This window comes from Calypte anna, chromosome 5A (genome assembly GCF_003957555.1).
Source record: "Calypte anna isolate BGI_N300 chromosome 5A, bCalAnn1_v1.p, whole genome shotgun sequence".
Lineage (NCBI taxonomy): Eukaryota > Metazoa > Chordata > Aves > Apodiformes > Trochilidae > Calypte > Calypte anna.
This window is the reverse complement of record NC_044251.1, coordinates 991,457-1,010,071: the sequence shown is the minus strand read 5'-3', so window position 1 is coordinate 1,010,071 and position 18,615 is coordinate 991,457. Positions and strand designations below refer to the sequence as shown.

Sequence of the window (18,615 nt, the reverse complement as noted above, 5' to 3'; positions counted from 1 at the left end):
TTTTAAGGAAAAAGTGTAGTGAAATGAGGCAACCAGGTGCCACTAATTGCCAGGGAGTGAGCATGAGCTTGTGTCAAGCCCACCTGTGCCTAATTAGGGTCCTTTTATTGGCCCCCTGGTCCTGCTCATGGGCAGTGGGGTCCCACCCTAATTAGGCACAGGTGGGCTTGACACAAGCTCATGCTCACTCCTTGGCAATTAGTGGCACCTGGTTGCCTCGTTACACTACAAAAAAGCATGTGCTGATAATACATACTAGAAGGGTCCAAAAATTACATTTGTTTCGTGTACCAACAACAGCACAGATGAAAAAAACTGTGCATCTGGAAACCAGTCCAGTCTGCAGGTCAGATGGAGAGTTTTCTCAGGTGAAATTATTCTAAATCTTGGAAACACATTTAGGAAGGCTGCTAAGAAGAATGCTAGAAGCTGCATGAAAATACACTTACAGTTCTTTATCATTCTGATTAAGCTTTCCAAATTCTCTTTATTTGGAAATATGCACAGAAACATGAAGTTTACACTCAGCTGCTACTAGGAAATGTTCTTCACCCTCATCCCCTCTGCTCTACACTGATCTTTCTCCCTCTCCTATGCATTTGCTCCCTTCTCTCTCCTATACACGTTTACTACAGGCATCAACTTTCACCCTCATCCTGTGAATTTTTTCTGAGTCTAACCACATGCCTGAAAGGTACAGATCTGGGGACAGAATACGCAGGAACTTAAAGCATTAGAACAAAGTGGGCTGCCAACAGGTAAAGGAAAGTTGACCAACAGCTCATTTGTTACAAAACCAGCTCAGGAAACTATTTACTTCTCAGTCAAGTATTTCATTCCAAACCAGTAACTCAAACTTGTCCTTAATGGTGATGATTTTAGCAATTCCTGCCTGATGATGAGCAAAGCTCACAGTACTAACCTGATGTTCTTGGTTCTTTCCACAAGAACTGTAATTCCCAAGACACAACTGGGGAGACAGAAAGCAAACTGCTCCTCTGGAGTGATATGCTCTCTTTTCTAAACAGCATTTACACAAACTGAAACAAATTTTTCCACCCCTATGGTTTTATTATTAATAATGAGTCTTTAACATAAAGCTGCAGACAGGAAAATAAGCATAGCTCTCCTTGAAAAATACATTATTTCTCTTAACCAACTCTAAACATATAAATGTTTCTAAGACTTCCTCCAGAATTAATATACAAAGCATTTACCCACGTGTGGGAAAGAAAATCAAGTCTTGATAGGTTATGGTCAAGCATTCAAAATTTTAAACTAGAAAACAGAAAACATTACCATACTAAAATCTGCAGTTTGCTTGTGTCTTAAATACTCTGCCCTCATCTCAGCTGGAAAATGTTCAGTGAAGAGCAATGAAACATGATTGAGCATGGATGATCTTGAGAAGTTGAAGAAATCCATTATCTACACATCTCCAGAGGCTGGCAAAGCACACCTGGAAAGCAGTGCAATGCCTCTGCCCTACCCTCACCCTTCCTTCAGTACCTGTTGCTGACCTTTGCCAGAGGCTAGGACTACAAGTTCTGGGTTCCCAACTCTTCCTTTCTCTGGGAATTCTGATTTTGTGTCCAGAAGCAGTGGATTCAAGGGTGTTACTTCTACCTTTTTCTCTCTCTCTCTTTAATTTTTATTATTATTATTAATTATTCTTATTAACTAAACTGAACTATTGTGGTAAACATTACAAGATTAATTATGGGGAGTAGAAAATTAAGATATTTAAGAATCTCACCATCTTATACCTTTTCTTACATTTCAGTAAGAATGCCTGAACAACTTGCTTCTCCTTTCTGTCAAGGGATACACTTTTCAGTTTATCAGTTGTCTTTTAACATGTATTTTCTTAGGAGATTATAGTTGCAAGGTTATATACTCATGACAATCACAGAACAAACAAGAATGTTACCCTGCTCTACAAGTGAAAAATGGCCCAGGAAATAGCTCCCAAACAACTAACAGGCAGTCTCCTGAAATCTCTTCCCCCCCTACCTTTGGTAAAACAAGAAAACCCAACCTCTTTTCCTTCCAATTAATTTTAAAAGCACCATTTTTAGAGACAATGTATTTCATTTCAATAATAACAGTTTGCTGTGTTGGATTTGGTGTGGGTTGTTTGTTTTGGGGGTTTTGTTTATTTGTGTTTTTTGTTTCTTTTAATTTTGCCTACTACCAGCACACTTTGAAACATTTTGATTTTTATTAACAATCTCATCTGTGTATTTCATTCTTATGCCTCCACTCCAGAGGAGTTCAGATTACAAAGCTGCCCCTGGACACAACCAAGCAGCAAGAACTGAGAGCACATACACTTTAGGGCAAAAATGAGAAAGCCAGCTGAGATTGAACTGAATCCAGTCTTATCTCTCTCCAAGTGCCCACTCCATCTACCTGAACTGCAAACCCCTCCAACAAAGAGCCCTCTTAAAAGAAGGGACTCTGGCAGATCAAGAAACAGTGATGCCAGCAGGGACCCTGCTATCTTCAAGTTATGAGATGGGAAAATGTTATTCAAAAACCCATGACTGCCATGTAAAACACAAACAATGAACAACTTCCTTTATAAAGGTTGTCCCATGGAGAGTCATGCTTCTGGTTCAAAGCTTAATCTTATTTCAAGGTTAAATAAATCTGTGCAACTTTCACAAACTTGTGCTGGCTTCACACCCTCCTCTTTTTTTAGCAGTAGCATCACCACGTGCCTCAGTGCTTATAAATGCCTAGATTTAAGACTTCTAATTACAAGTTCCTCTATGAAACACAACTTTAATTAGCCACCTTGCAAATATATCTTTTGCAATAGAAGAGTAGCATTCATCTGGACACTACTTCATCTTCCAGTACCTGTAGTACTGTGTCCAGTTCTGGAGCCCCTTTTACAGGAGGGACATGGAAGTGCTGGAGTGTGTCCAGAGAAGGGGCATGAGGATGCTCAGAGGGCTGGAGCACCTCTGCTATGAGGAGAGACTGAGAGAGTTGGGGTTGTTCAGTCTGGAGAGGAGAAGGCTCCAAGGAGACCTTATTGCAGCCTTCCAGTATCTGAAGGGGCTACAGGAAAGCTGGGGAGGGTCTTTTTAGGATGTCTGTAGTGACAGGACATGGGGGAATGGATTTAAACTACAGGAGGACAGATTTAGATTAGATATTAGGAAGAAGATCTTCCCCAGAGGGTGGTGAGACACTGGCACAGGTTGCCCAGAGGGGTGGTGGAACCCGCATCCATACCTGGAAGTTTTTAAGGCCAGGCTGGACAGGGCTCTGAGCAACCTGATGTGGTGGGAGGTGTCCCTGCCCAGGGCAGGGGGGTTGGAACTGGATGAGCTTTAAGGTCCCTTCCAACCCTGACAATTCTGTGATTTTGTGATGTTCACAGATCACTGTGTCCTGTGGAGCTGTTGCATGGCAGCTGTTAAGCAGGTACAGCATCTCTTCTTCTGTACTTTGGTTCTGGCAAAAAGAGTTCTGGTGAGTCAAGCAGAGTCAAGAGTTGCTAGCACTGCCATCCAGCCAATAATCCCTGTTACGCTGTGTTAGGTTTTATCACAGTTGGGAAACTGTTTCAGATTAGTCTCACCTTTGCTGGGGGAAAGACATTACACTGGGTGGTCAACAAAATGTGTTTGGTACTTGTAGAACTGTGGGGTTTGGGTATATCTGATGAGGCTTCTGAGGTACATCTCTTCTCAGAAAACCTCTGGTAGGAACAACAACCCTGGCCAGTGTCTGCTGGACTAAACAGGAGCACAGTGAATTTCAAATCCAGTTTTAGAGCTTAGGGGAAAAATAACCACTTCTTTTCTCCCTCCAAACCCACTCCATGCACATACTGCCACTTTTATACCTGGTTATCCCTCCTCAATACCCTTAGGACTAGGTTTTATCAATTTTATCTAGTTGATTTTAATTATGACTAAAAAGAAATGGGGATATAAGGGCTGAAATCCACTCACACCTCCCTCCTCTTCTGCTGTTGATTCTCATTGCTTACCTGGGATGATACACTCCTCTGCAAGGAAAGCTGCTTTGTTTGACTCACTGAAACTGGTGGGGAATAACCAAGCAGTAAGAAGCAAATTTATTGTGAGGCCAAATCTCTGCTTGGTTAGTAAACTGAACTGGCTTATCAGGTTTTCAAAAAACAAAGAACCAGGATGGGGGAGAAATAAAGTCATCTGCTTTTAGTGCTGAAAGGCTATTAAATCAGGTCAGCTGTAGCATGAAACTGCACCTTCAGTTGCTGAATGCAAAACTGAAGAGTGATAAGGAATCAAATAGTTCTGGAGGGAGACAGATAGTAACATACTGTCAGGGAAAGGTTTTTAACCTCAGGCTGTCCCCTCCAAACACACCTCACCTTACATTGCACACTTGGCTTCCTATTCTCAGGAAAACAGTATTTTCCCTCTCTCCTTTTTCTCCAAAGGATGTGGATCAGCACTCTAAAAAATGTGCAGCAAAGGCTATTTATCAGCCCTAGAAAGACTGCAGAGAGAGCACACTGTGGAAAGCATAACAAGAGCCACCCAACCAAGGGACAATGCAGGGAAGAAGAGGCAAGAGATGGACATTTTTCAGGGCAAGGGGAAAATGGGAGATGAAATTATCAGCAGTAACACACAGTTAACAAGCTGAAGTTATTTTGACCTGACCCTCCTCTTTTTTCAACCAGGCACCTGTGCTGATTGCCCTGCAGGAAGCTCTTCTGAGCTGCTCTCACTGAAGAGATAAAACCCAATCCTGAGCATTCGGTAGCTAAGAAAAAAGCACTCTTCAGGTCAGTCATTAGAGCACATCTATCCATCTGGAGATGCCAAATCATCACACACAACCCTGCAGACAGAACTCTTTATAGAGGACCTTAGTCCATATTCCTTTGGATCATGTCCAGAGTAAGGAAGAACAGACAGTGAGATCTGCATCTCATGGTGCCAGCATCATTTTGCTGAGGGTGCCATCTGAGTAGTGTCTGGGTTTTACATGTTTCTGTAGGCCAAAATGAAAATTCTTTTTTTAAATTCTACTTTTTTTTAAGTAGAAACCATGTGACAAGAGAATTGTACTCTGTTTTTCCAGGTACACTGCTGTTGTTGCAACATATATGCATGTGAATATACATGTATATACGGGGATGGTTTAACTTCTACAGCATCTGACAAATTAGTGAGACAGATTTTCTTTTCCAATAATAATATTGAATTAAAATTAATTAAAAACCTAATGTCTTCAATTGGATTAAAATATTAAAATACCTGAATAGTATTGTAAATGTTAACTTTCCAAGCTGCACATTCCATTACAAACTCAGTGCATCAATTCTTGATGTGTAAAGAAAGTTCTCATATTTCAGCACTTCATTTTTTAGTCTTTTATGTGCCAACTGCCCAATCCCATGGGTATCAAAGCTGTTTTTCAAGACATTTACAATTTGTAGCCATTAACTGCACTAAAATCATCCAACTTTTCTTTTACTCCAGCACTGTGAAAGTCTATTAGTATGTACTAAGTAGTATGTACTGCTTGATAAAATAGACCATCCTTAAGCACTATTTAAAAACAAACAAAACCTTGCAAATACTAATATCTATCAGGTGAATTTTTAATGTTGGTAAAACAAACATCAATAAAACACATGGAGAAATCAAAGCTACCTACCTTTCTGATAGAAGAATTTCCGATAATAATATGCACCAAGGTCTACGTGTTCAACAATATATCTTTTCACTCTGTCCAGATGTAAAATCAGATTCTCCTTGGGAACTTCCAGAACTGCTACTCCAGCGTTTGTGCAATGAGAACTCAGAGTTGACTCAAACGAGGCACTTTCACATCCACTGAAGGAACCTGAATTAGATTTGGAAAGACTGATCTTCCTTTCCCCTTCTCCACCGATCTCATTACGAAAATAAGGACAACTCATCACAAGTTCATTGCTTTTGTCATCTCCCTGGTCCATATTGAGGCTTCCTTTTGAGTTCAGGTCTTCAGTGCTGCCCATTGGAGAATTGAAACTTGCAGAATGAGACAAGGGTCCAGAGACAAGTGATGCCACAGCAGCAGCAGATGCACCCGTGGTTGTGTTCCTTCTTTTAATAACATTATGCCTGTTGATTGCTGCTTCATTTAAATCAAACAAAATACTCTGTACATCATAATGAGCAAAACACTTCGGACAAGTCCAAGGCTTGACACTATCTTCTGACCTGTTATCTTCAAGATCTGAAGACTTCCCAAGCTCCCCTTCACCTTTGGCATTGCGCAGCTTGCGAAAAATGGATGAATCTCCCGTCTCTGATTTTGAGCGTCTCTTGAGTGGCTTCTCCCTTTCCTTAAAGAGCCTCAGGTTCTCCCTTTGAGTAATAGGCCCATCTATGACATCCAGAGAGAATCCTGAACCCTTGCTTCCGCTGGCAATCAGGAGTTCACTGAGCTTAGATGTAGCTGGGCTTCTCTGATTAGACTTTTCATCTTTATAGCCCTTCAGTAAGTCGAAAAAACTTTCCCCTGAAGTTCCCTGCTTATCTATGGAAGATGTGCTGCCATACTCCCTGTGCAGAGATGGTCCTGATTTAAAAGTGGGTGAAATACATTCATCAAAACTATCCACATCAAGCTCACTTATGGTGATGTCACTGTTGCTGCGCTGCCTTATTCTGCGAAGAGCTTTCCTTGGGGAACTGGGATAGCCATCGGGAGTCAGAAACCTGGAATCTAGGTTCTCAGGTTGCCTGGTTTTGCTTTTAAGAGTGCTCTGGATGCTTTTTAACATGACAGAATCACTAGCATTGAGGTTAACAGAGCTTCCCTGACTCCCAGGACTGCTTTTAGAAGACATGCTGTCAAGGCAACTTGATGTTTCAATATCTTGACTGGACCTGGTGGCTTCCTTGATGTTCTCCTTCCTTGGGGGCCAATCAGCAATCCTTGCCCTGACTCCCATCTTAGGGACTCCAGGAGTAGAGCTAACATGATGAGAACTTTCGTTACGAGGAGGTCCAACTGGTGCCATGACTGCAGATCCTAAGCTGCCATTCTGTGACCTGAAGCGCCTCATATAGAAGTCATCTGAGTGGACTTTGGAGGTGCCATCTGTCCCAACTGGTAGCCCAGTGGCCACAGCCCTTTCAGTCTGGGACCGCTTCAAGCTGGTCATGATCTTTCAGTATGTTCAACCTTAGTAAGTTCCAAGAGAAATCACAGTCATTTCTGCTTTTTAAATGCACAGTTCTCTTTTGGAGAATAGTCTCCAAAATATACAATGGTTGCATGAGATCTTAATCAGGGACATTTAAGGACACAAGTAAATGCAGGATGTCTGGAAAAGTCATATATTCAGTAGGTTTCGATTAGCCATAAATTCCTTTAGCTTTTGCATTTTAAGAAGCACCCATGCTCCAATACATTCATGTTGTTGTAACATCACTTGCCCTCCAAAGCCTCCAGAGTTGTAATCCAATCATTTATGATTCTTTCAAGCCTAGAACAGAGGAAAAGGAAGATAACATCATTAATCACAGCATATATAAAACATACTAACTGAAACTATCAGTGCAGAGTTGTGTTCTATGGTGTATGTCACACACCCTCAGTTGCAATTAGGTATTACCAATGCCTAACTTTTCTAGTAATGTAAATACGATATGCTAACAAATAAAAACCAAACAGAAGGAAGCTAATTAGCAGAAATACTACAAGTTATTAAGAGAGAATGGCTGCCAGTGATATCCATTCTGTGCTTTGCACAGCCTTATTTGCAGATTAGCTGGATAGTCCAGGAAGCATTTATTACCTCTGCCCTGATTTTACAACATATAAAAAGACCAAGGCAGAATATAAACACATACTTTTAAATAACTAATGTTTCTAGTTTTAAATAACTTGGCATTAAGAGTTCCATTTATTTCCCTTGCTAACAAGAACTGTCTGTCACAGCTCCTGTATAATCCACCTTTACAAAGCCATGGAAATTAAATGCTTTCCCATACCTCATCAGTACCGAAGTGATTACAAAGCATTTATATTATGCTTTGAGAAGCTAAAAAAAATAATCCACAAATACATCCTTCCTGGTAGAAGACAAAAGCATGAGACTGCCAAGATAAAATCTTGCATTGCTCTGTACATCCTTTAACACAAAGGAGTTAACAGCTTTCAAAGACCAAACCAATTACACAAAATGTGGCCTTTAAATATTTGCCCGATGTGTGCACAGAGATGCTGCTGAACCAGCACCATGCTGACAGGACAGTATTGTCTGCAAATCAAGGCTTTCTGATGCTTCTAGGGAAACCAGTACTTTCTGTAGTCTCTTCTCAAATCTGTTGAGTACTTCCCTCCACACTAATTAAGTATCAAGTCAGGGCACTTTGTCCCTCCAAAGGTGGCATGTTTTAACTTGCTATACACAGCAAGCAGTGTACAGCTCCTTTGAAAGAGCTGCTGTTTATATAAAGCTGAACACATAAGGAACTTAAGATGCAAGCTGACTGCATCCCTGTGCACCATCATGTCACCTAATGTTGCATCTATGCTTTTTGCTGGTGCAAAGTAAGTGTTGTTCATGCAGTGAGCTCTGTGAAACTGGAACACGGCACAGTCCTCTCTGAAGGACTACCAAGACTTTCCTTAATAGAGAGAACAGAAAGAAAATGGAATGAAAACTGGTAAGGATTTAAGGGCAAGAAGTATACAGGCTAAAAGAGTGAAGGAAGAGTCAAGTTGAGGGTAGAATACAAACCAGGCAGACGTACACGAGGCCACACCACACCCCCCTCTCTCACAGTCTGCAATGAAACACAAGATTTCTCCCCCTCACCATTCCTCTTTCACCATCAGTATCTCTGACTCCTCCCCCACAAGTGCTGGCCCTCAGAGAAACAGATAACCTAACTCAGACAAGTTCCTTATTAACTTAAGGGCAGAAGTTCATGCAGTAGCAATAAAAATTTCCCCAACCTGGTGTTAATTATTTAAGCATCCAAATGCTACCAGGGTTTTGTAATTTGGGGGGGTAAGGTACTTTTTTTTTTCTCTTCAAAAATCTCAGGGATAGCCAACCCAAATATAGATGTATTTAGCTATATGATCATATCCAAAAAACACAAGTGCTCTGTGGAATTTCTTCTTGACCTGTTCTATGTATGTCAGTAGTTACACAACCACACAGAGTATTTTTCAAAGGAAATACTTCCTATGTTCCTGACTCAGCACTGAGGATCTCTTACTCTGGGAACCAGCTGTTTCATGTTCTGGGGTTTTCTGTAACTGTCCTACTTCATCTGCTGTAGCAGCTGGAATACAGGCAATAAATGATGAAGGTAACAGTTGACTTCACATTCTGAAGAAATGCATTCAACCTTTGCCTGTGTTGATTTTTAAATGGAACAAAACAGCTAAGTCAGGTTTTTTGAAGACTGTAGCCATCCCTCTGTTGTTGTTGTGTCCCTTTGCCTTCCTGTCCCAGTGTCTAATTTGAGACCTAACTGTCTGGTCCAAAAGGTTTGATTATCTCCAACCAAAATAAAGTGAAAACACTGAGAGTCTTTAATGTTATTAAAGTACTCCTGAGTACAGTGGTCATCAGATGTAATGGAAAAATAACAAAAATGACAATCTACTCTTACTTTTTCTCCCATCCATTACTTGCAAAACACAACAGCATTGAAGACAAGGTGAATCATATTTGGTTTAAATTACCATCAGTTACTAATAACCAGATTATATCATGAACTGAAAAACATTACATAGCAGAATTGCTAACACAAAATAGGTAGCCTATTAAAATTAGGTACAACTACAAAATAAGCAGCATGGTACCTACTTCTAAAGATTACAGCAGTAATTTGAAGAGTAACAAGTCCTATTTTGTTACTATTCCAGTATAAAAAATAGATAATTCAAGGTTTTATCAATGTAAGCAGAGTATGGCAAGCAAAAACTTAGGGTACCCAAGGAAAGTATGCTAAGTATGCTTCTCCAATTCATCTAACTTACTGAGGAAGCCAACAAAATATCCACATGAATGCCTACACATAAGAAGTCATAAATGAAAACCACATGCTTAAACTTGTAATGCAGGTACATTTAAATATTGTACTGATTGTATAAATTAAAAAACACTTCAGAGCTCACGCTTGGAAAACCAATGATCTGCTGATCAGACTGTATGTAATAACTAGTAAAGCAAGGCAAGGATGTGCTCAAAACAGGTCTCAAATACTAAGGACAAAGCTTATTCACCATTTTTTTACCAGCAAAGTACTTTGCATCTGTAGCTCATTTTAAACTGAGAATAAACAAACCTGTTTTCATTCTTCCCCTTTCTATTTCTAGCTCTTTCACCACTTTGCTCCCTCCTCCTGAACTGGGGCGCCAGCCTTGGGAAAAAGGAGCATTCTGATCAAAATACAGTGTCCTTGGAGACTAAGCTGAAGACAGGTTTGCAGCCCTATGTCGTGATGAGAAGGCAAGCAAGTCAACAGATCTGGATTTATTATTCCTCAACAGTGATGACAGCCACCAGGAAAACGAAGACCGACCAGTCACGGCATCATCCTGAGGCCCTTGGATTACAAGGAAGGAAACACAAGCTGCTAATTCAGAAATGTCTCACTCAGACCAGCTCAGGATGTTAAAAAAGCCACCATCCACAGCACATTCATCAGCCTCTGGCTTAGATTCAGGTATCCAAATAAGATGATTCAACATCTACTTGTTCAGATGAATGGAAAAAAGGAGATCAAGCTTGATGCATCAATTCAGAGACCTCATCACATTTTTACTAGACTTAACTCATGTGGGATTTTGCTGGTTTTCCTTACAAAGCAGTGACTTTACCACAATCGAGTCTTACTTGAAGAGACTTAATAACTACTCCGTTACCTTCTGAGGCCATGCAGAGACTTCAGACTGCAGGATCCTGGATGCTAATGATCCTAACACCCTGACACTGACAGAGAGTGATTTGGGGGCACCAAATTATTAATGATTCATGATATTCCAGTGGAAAGACTTCATATTTCAACATCAGCCCTCATGAAAGTGTGTCATTTTATAATTAAAAATTTGGAAAATCTGTTTTCAAGTTCCACAGAATCTCACTTTTGCCAAGCTTCCACAATCCCTCCTCTCTCTGCCTTCCAGTCAAAGAAACATATAGATGGTGGCATATACAGCCTATTACCAGTGATATTTTAAAGTACTGAAAAATATAGGATAATGGGCAAGTAATAGCATTGATAGCTCTAATAGTATTTTAAAGCAAGTAGTTTAAAAAAAACGTAACTGAAATAATCTCTGTTCCATGAGGTTTACTGGAATTGAGCCAATTAGGAAACTCAGTACAACAAACATGCACATTACTATCACAACCCTTGTTAACTTTTACTGGTAAAGAAATAGCATTTGTCATAAAACCTGAAGACTATCAGTTTTCCTGAAACCAGAAAAATAAATGAGAATAACAAAAAATACTTAATAAATGAAAGCAATTATTTGTGTCACAAATTCTTACCTGAATTATAACACAGATCAAATCCCAATGGGGAAACACTAATTTACTAAGTTTTTCTAGGTACAAAATCGTGTCTCATTTCATAAATGAATTCTTCAGATATGAAAAATTCAATTTAATCTTTAGAAATACTTGGCTATATGTGGTAACCTATTATTACCTTTAGCCTTTTCAGGTTTATTTTCAATATAATTAAAGGAAAGTTAAAAAGGTTCATCTTTCACAGGAAGTTTTTATTAACTTAAAGGTTATTTGAAGAATAGTGTTTGGTATTTTGCTAGCTTCTCAGGGCTTTTATTGTCACTGCTGGGGTTGTGATAACCAAATTGGTGACAATTGTCAGCTCTGCACAGGATGACAGACAGATCCCCAGCACTTTTTAATCTCCTCACCTCCCCAGTTTATACCATATACAAAATCAGCCATTGATCTACATGTAAGCAAGCTTGTGTTTCAGCCTTTTCTCTGAATACTTCCTTGCTCCTAAACCCTCAAAAGAGAACATTTGCTCCAATGAAAGAGTGCCACTTGTTGCCACATGCCCACCTGCACTGATATGCTGAGGTTTAATAAAGCTTTATTTTAAATTCCTTCTCTCCTGAAGTAGCTCACACTAAAACATATGAACTTAGGCAAGATTTCTTGGTTTTAAGATACTAATTAATATGAATGACTACCATTAGTTTCTGCACTCTTGTAGTGTATCTTTCTACAGCCAAACAGAGGGTTGCTGTCACACAGTGAAACAGCTGGAGGGTGTGCAAGTCACTGAGGTGCTGAGCTTGGGATCTCGTGCTGTGCCACTTGGCAGAATCTGCTCCTTCAGGTTTCAAGCCCTTCTAGTCATGGCTGTAAATATTCAGTTGTCTCAGAGCACAGAGAACCCCCTGGCCTCCCCATGCAGCAGCCCAAAGTCACACTATTAATAACCATACTCATTTGCAGTCAGTGGGAAAATGCTCATGGCATCAGGGTGGTAAATGAAGCATAAAAAAGGCTACCAAATCGAGATAGTATAGGAACACAGGGGACAATAATCCCCTACCTGTGCATTTCAGCACATTTTGCTATATTATGATCCACATCTATATTATACAACTCATTCTCCATGTAAACACTACAATATCTCAAGCCAGCACTGTGTGTGCTCTGCTTTCACATCTATTTTGTAGCCACTAATCAAGACAAGGATATCACAGTACTCAAGTGTACGAATAACTGGTGCTGAAACCCACCCTTTAAAACTTCTTTTAACTGAGATAGATAGATAGGGAGAGAGAGAAAAGACACACTGCCATTCCCACTTCCTTCAACACTCATGTTCCATGTTGGTACCAACCTCATTCATTTAGTTAATTAAATGCAGAAACCCTTTCCTGGAAGTTAACTTACAGGATCTGAAAAAGAAAGGCAGTGACAAATCTTAAGAGTATGCTATATGGAATTCTATTTCTGGAATGAGACTGTTAACAGCAACAGCTTATTTTTTTAGAGCAGCACTTGTTCTCCAGGCAGCATCTCTAAAGCAGTGCCAAAACATGAAGATTTTCTAGCTCCCAGATACCATCTCTCAAAAAAGTTAATTTTTAGCAACAACAAAGGAGAGTTCCACTTACACTCCCCCACCTCTTTTCTTTTTCTAAAGATATGTTCCTCTTCTGTGTTTTTCAGATTCTAGCTGTTGATACACTGCACCTGTGGGTAATGGTTCCAGACACAGCCTGCTCTCTGGTGTGTGAACTCTTGTCCAAGTTACTTATCTGCAAAGTGCCAGAGCTAATCAATGACCAAACTCTGATACTCTGAGACTGACCTATGAAGGGTCACAAACCCATGCCAAACACACACAAAAACTGAGAGAACCAAACAAAACAAACACAAAACCCAAAACAACAAAAAACAAAAGAACAAAAACCACCAAAAGAAAACCCCAAAAAGGAAATGGAAAGGAACTGGGCTGACACTTGCTAGCATGGGGAGGGTTCAGAGTAATTGCTGTGCATCACAGTAACCACAGATGCACTTCCCCAAGGTTTGCATCCTTGCTCATACTTCATTAGCAGGAAGGCTGCTCATACAATGTCCTTCTCCTCCAGCCTGGTAAAAGTTTTGTTTCCATCCCAGCTTTGGTACCAACACAGAGGTCAGCCTGTGGTCCCTGAGCTGCATTGCCAGCTACATCCCTACTGCCACACTTGGTCACCAGTGCCACCACCACGTTCCCCAGTGACCAGAGTTGAGTAAGAGATCTTAGTTCAGATTAGAGATAATGAGGGTGTCCAACCTACCACCTCTAAACTCCCACTTTCTTCTAAGACCTCTGGAGTACAAGTCAAAGCTAATTTTTAATGATTAGACTGCATCCTTCATGTGACAGAATTACCAAAAAATATAAACACATCATTCTGATGGTGTTTGAAATATTTTTCCCAACACTTTTATTCCTTTGCTTTCTTGCTGCAGTTGCTTCTCCATGAACTCATGATTAGTTAGAAGAATTGCAAGGAGCTGTTCTGCTGTCTTTGTGAAAGCCAATCCAGCTCCCCAAAACTTCCAGAGGGTAATGCTTCTCCATGGGATGACTGATCACACGAGTCGTGTTTAAGGAAGAAAAGAGCAGCTTTTCAGACATGAAAGTTAAATTTTACCTCAAATTAACGGGCTCATTCCCAGCAGCCCCCAGATTAATCACCTAGCAAGAGTTTCACATCAACCCATATTCCTGAACATGCTCCTGCAGTACAGGTACTGCCACAGTGCTGGAGAGAAGAATTAGGAACAGGGAGCTTGGGAGGGACTTTTCCACAGAGGCATGTGGTGACAGAACCAGGGCTAACAGTTTTAATCTGGAAGAGGGTGGATTTAGAAATTCTTGTCTGTGGGGGTGGTGAGACACTGTCAGACTGTCCATAGAAACCGTGGCTGCCCCCTCCCTGAAGTGTTCAAGGCCAGGTTGGATGGGGCTTGGAGCAACCTGGGCTGGTGCAAAGTTTCCCTGTTTGTGCATGAGGATTGGAACTGGATGATCTTTAAGGTCCCTTCCAACCCAAACCGTCCTATGATTAATCACCAGATGCCCACAGGAGGTGTTCCCAAGCCCTTGCACCACCATCACTCCCTCATCACACCCATGCCCCAGGACTCCTCAGCAGTCCCCCACTGCCTTTCCAGTCCCAAACCCAGCTCCTGCTGCTGCTCTCTCCAATCCATCCTCCTCATCCTGAGGACCCTTCTACCCCAACAGAGAACGGATGCCATCGATTTGAATTTCAAACCTCAGGGAAAAAAGAACTTTCCCAAGCTTCCAAATAATAGCTGCTCAATAAATTTGCTTCCTTAAGTACTGGCCTGAAAACACAAAGATTATTTATTACCTTAGACTATTAGAATTTCTCTATATTAAGGAAAAAAACAAAGAGCAAAAAAACCTAACTGGAAGTTATAGAAATAAAATCAAAGACTATGTTTGTAAAATGAAAATCAAGTTCAGACTACTGCTGAAATACAGTTTTTTGAAAGCAGACAGCTAGGAAAAAACAAGTTTGCCCTGCATAACCTGCTATAAATGTCCAGTGATCAATCTAAATGATAGTTACGAGTGACAGCAGACACAAAGTTAAAATATTTTTCCCCTAAAAAAAGGTGTTTTGCTCTTCTGTGTAGGTATCTACACCATCTGTATTTTGGTGTACATGTATCCATATTTGCACACAAGCTGTTGATGCTATCTCTCAAAAGGAAGTCTGAGTATACTATAGGCAGAAGTATAACACAAGCAAGTATATACACAAGAAGTACATACACAAATATAACACAAGCAAATGCTGTAATGAACCCTGATGCTGTTTAAGCAATTTGTCCTACAACTAGTAATGGTTTCTGCACTTAATGAAACTGTATTCCCTACTCCTACATGAAGAAAAGTAAACAAATTTAAACCTAACACCACCAAATTTTCATCACAGATTTCCACAAGAAATTTTGATTTACAGAACCTACTAACCTGGGATAGGCTCCAGTCCAGGCTACCAGGTTATATAAGAACTACAGTTCACATGTCAAACAGAGCTAAGGAAGGATGTAATCCTCAAATAATCCTTTCAAGAAGTAGAGGTTTCTGCTTCAAGAGACTGCCATAAACAGTCAAGTGTGCAACACAGAAAGGAAGTAAATTAAAAACCTTAAAAGAAGATACAGATGTGTAAGCAAAAACTTGAACAATATTTTGTTTTTTTTTTTTTTGTTTTTTTTTTTAATTACTGTGAGCAATGGAATCAAATAGGAACAAATTTCAAATAGAAAGGCACCCAGCTGAATCCTCTACATCCTTCCACTAAAAGTTCTTTTGGAAAAACCCCTGAAAACTCAGCAATGTTCTGTCAGACAACAGGCCAGTTTCCTTATTTCTTCTTTTCTTTAGATGACAAGTTTTGTAGCAGTATGTGTATATATTTCTAAGCCCTAAAAGAAATATAGATCAGTGTAAAGAACTTAGTTTTCAGGTATAGAACTAACAAAATAAACCTAGCCAACCAGCAACAAAAAAACCTCAACCCACCAGCACAAAAAACCCCACACAACAATAAAGTTGGTTAAAATAATAAGCAACAATAGAATTATAACAATAAAATGTTAGCAACAATAAAGTTGGTTAAAATGAAAGGGTTTAGAGAAATAGAAGTGTAACTCTATTTGTATTTAGATACTGATCTCAGAAGATAAACCTGAAAATAAGTAAGCAATAGATTTTACATGAAAGTGAGAACAATTTCCAGCACCTCCTCACCTTCTCATCTTTTCCATTCCTTTCACTTTTCACACTTTGCCTATAATCACTGAACTTACAATCCCATTTACAGGACATACTCTGGTGACCTTTCAACTGGGACACTGAAATAGACTCCAAAATCAGTTAAGTATTAATTTCACAGAATCATAGAATTGGCTGGGTTGGAAGGGACCTCTTGAGATCATCAAGTCCAACCCTTGATCCACTACCAGAGCAGTTACTAGACCATGGCCCTAAGTGCCACATCCAGTCTCTCTAAATATCTCCAGACACGGAGAATCCACCACTTCCCTGGGCAGCCCATTCCAATGGCTGATCACCCTCTCCAGAAAGAAATTCTTTGTTCTGAATCATTATCACCAGCAAACATCTAGATCAGTATTTCACTGGTGTTGATAGATCACTATATGCTGAATTTCTTCAATATACTCCATTCTAGAGGGGGAAACCAAGCATTGGGTGGGTGCAGTGATCTGCCTGGTACCTTCTTTTGTGTCTTTTGAAGCCTACTTTATGCAGACATGCAAATAAAAACTATAACCAGATAAAACAGCATTTGTCTTCAGACAACTAAATTGTCTGCACAGAAGGCATGGCAATTGATTTTAGTAAGTCACTATATATTCTTTGCACAACTCTGTTTAGTCCTCTGACAAAAAGAATATTCCTAAATTTAAAAGGATGTGACCTTTGTCTAAGGAATACATTTATTTATTGTGTTTGGCTTCAAAGATAAGCCTGGGGATCATCCCCCTGACCAAAAAGGAAACTCGTGCATATCTAAACTTAAGCAGCATCATAAATCAACTAGGAGGAAATTTTTAAGCTTTTAGCTCTTGTGTAAATAAGCAGGCATGAACAGAGACCCTTGGGGATAATTAATTTCTTTGGTTTTGAGAAAACACTTTCTAGCCTTTGACAATGACTCGTAGCACACATTTTTCAAAATACCATCTTTATGGCTATAAAGCAGGAGGAATTAACAGTTCAATCTTCAAACATGGCTATCCTTGTTAATTCTTCTGTAGATACTTCCAACACATCATTTAAAATTAAGGCTAAAAGAAACACTGTTTTATGCAAGCATTTATCACTTTTCTTACACTAAAGTCTATCAGAAAATAGGGATGGGATCTCTAAACAACAGAGCTGAGGTTCTGATCTCTAGGCATCTGGTGATAAAGATGAAGGTGTAACATCCATTAATCCATCACCTTAAGAACTGAAAGAATGCCTGAAGCTTTCATTGTGAAATGAAAAAGACTGATGAATAAAACAGTAAACAGATCTAAAGACCTCTCAGGGAACTAAGTGTGACTACACAAGCCTTGTACTTTGCTAAAAGAATGAATATTCCACATTTCTAATTTTTCGAGTTCATATAAAGGAGAATAAAACAATATGGAAAGAGAATAAAGTTACCTGCCAAAATATGCAGTTACTCAGCAGAAATCTAAGTGCTGCTTGATTTGTGGTGCAGGAATTGCAGCTAGATATAAATATTTTGGTTGATTCATATCTTGTGAGCACTGTGCTTCGAGTGGGTGTTCAGGTTGGAATTCAGAAGCCTTAAATAGAAGAACTCATTATATGCAGAATACCAAGAAAGAGTATTTAATTATTTAGAAGTTCGTGTAGGTAGCTCAGCAGTGACCAACAGGTAGATAACACTCTTGGGTGTGATGATGCAGATATGTTATGATCTGTAGTTCCAACACACACTATATAATAAAAGCAACTGAAAACAACCAAATAGACAGTACTGTAATTAAAAAAAATAGCTATACAAGTCACCTGCTGAAGGTACAGTGTTATCTCCAGTAACTACAAAGGGGAATTAATACCTAGCTGCCCATATCCATCAACTCTGAAGGAGAGACTGTGAAAATCTGTGCACATCCCATTCTGTAAATACTCCCAACTGTAGTACCAGGGAGAAGCAACATAAGCAATTCTGGTCACGAATCCAGACAGTCAAGCTGGCAAAACAAGATACAAACTGAAAAGAGCAAGCAAGGTGGCACTGACACCTAAAACACACACTTTGCAATTTAAATAAGAATCAGTCTACTGCAGGCACACATATGCCAGCAGTACTGCCACTTCATCCAGACATCTTTAAGCAGAAAAGGTAAATTTAGATGGATGGTTGGATGTTGCTAGTTATCCCAAAGTGTAAGTAAGAGTGTGCATCTGATCTGCCCACCTGCCCATGCAAGAACACCTCAGGCTTCTCAACACTCTGCATGTCTTTTACCAGCTGCTCTTCCAGCCCAAGACCAGGCAATTTTTCTTT

The 18,615-nt window shown here is 39.8% G+C and overlaps 1 protein-coding gene across 5 annotated transcripts in view; it reads right to left on the bottom strand.

Annotated features, from left to right (window-relative positions):
• The window catches only part of SIPA1L1 (signal induced proliferation associated 1 like 1), a 228,744-nt gene that overhangs the window by 97,110 nt on the left and 113,019 nt on the right, over positions 1–18,615 (bottom strand). For all 5 annotated transcript variants that reach the window (XM_030451666.1, XM_030451665.1, XM_030451669.1 and 2 more), the window contains one exon: positions 5,674–7,495. In XM_030451666.1, coding sequence (XP_030307526.1) covers positions 5,674–7,171 — 1,498 coding nt within the window. In that variant the 5' untranslated portion in view covers positions 7,172–7,495. The remainder of the gene's footprint in view (positions 1–5,673; positions 7,496–18,615) is intronic.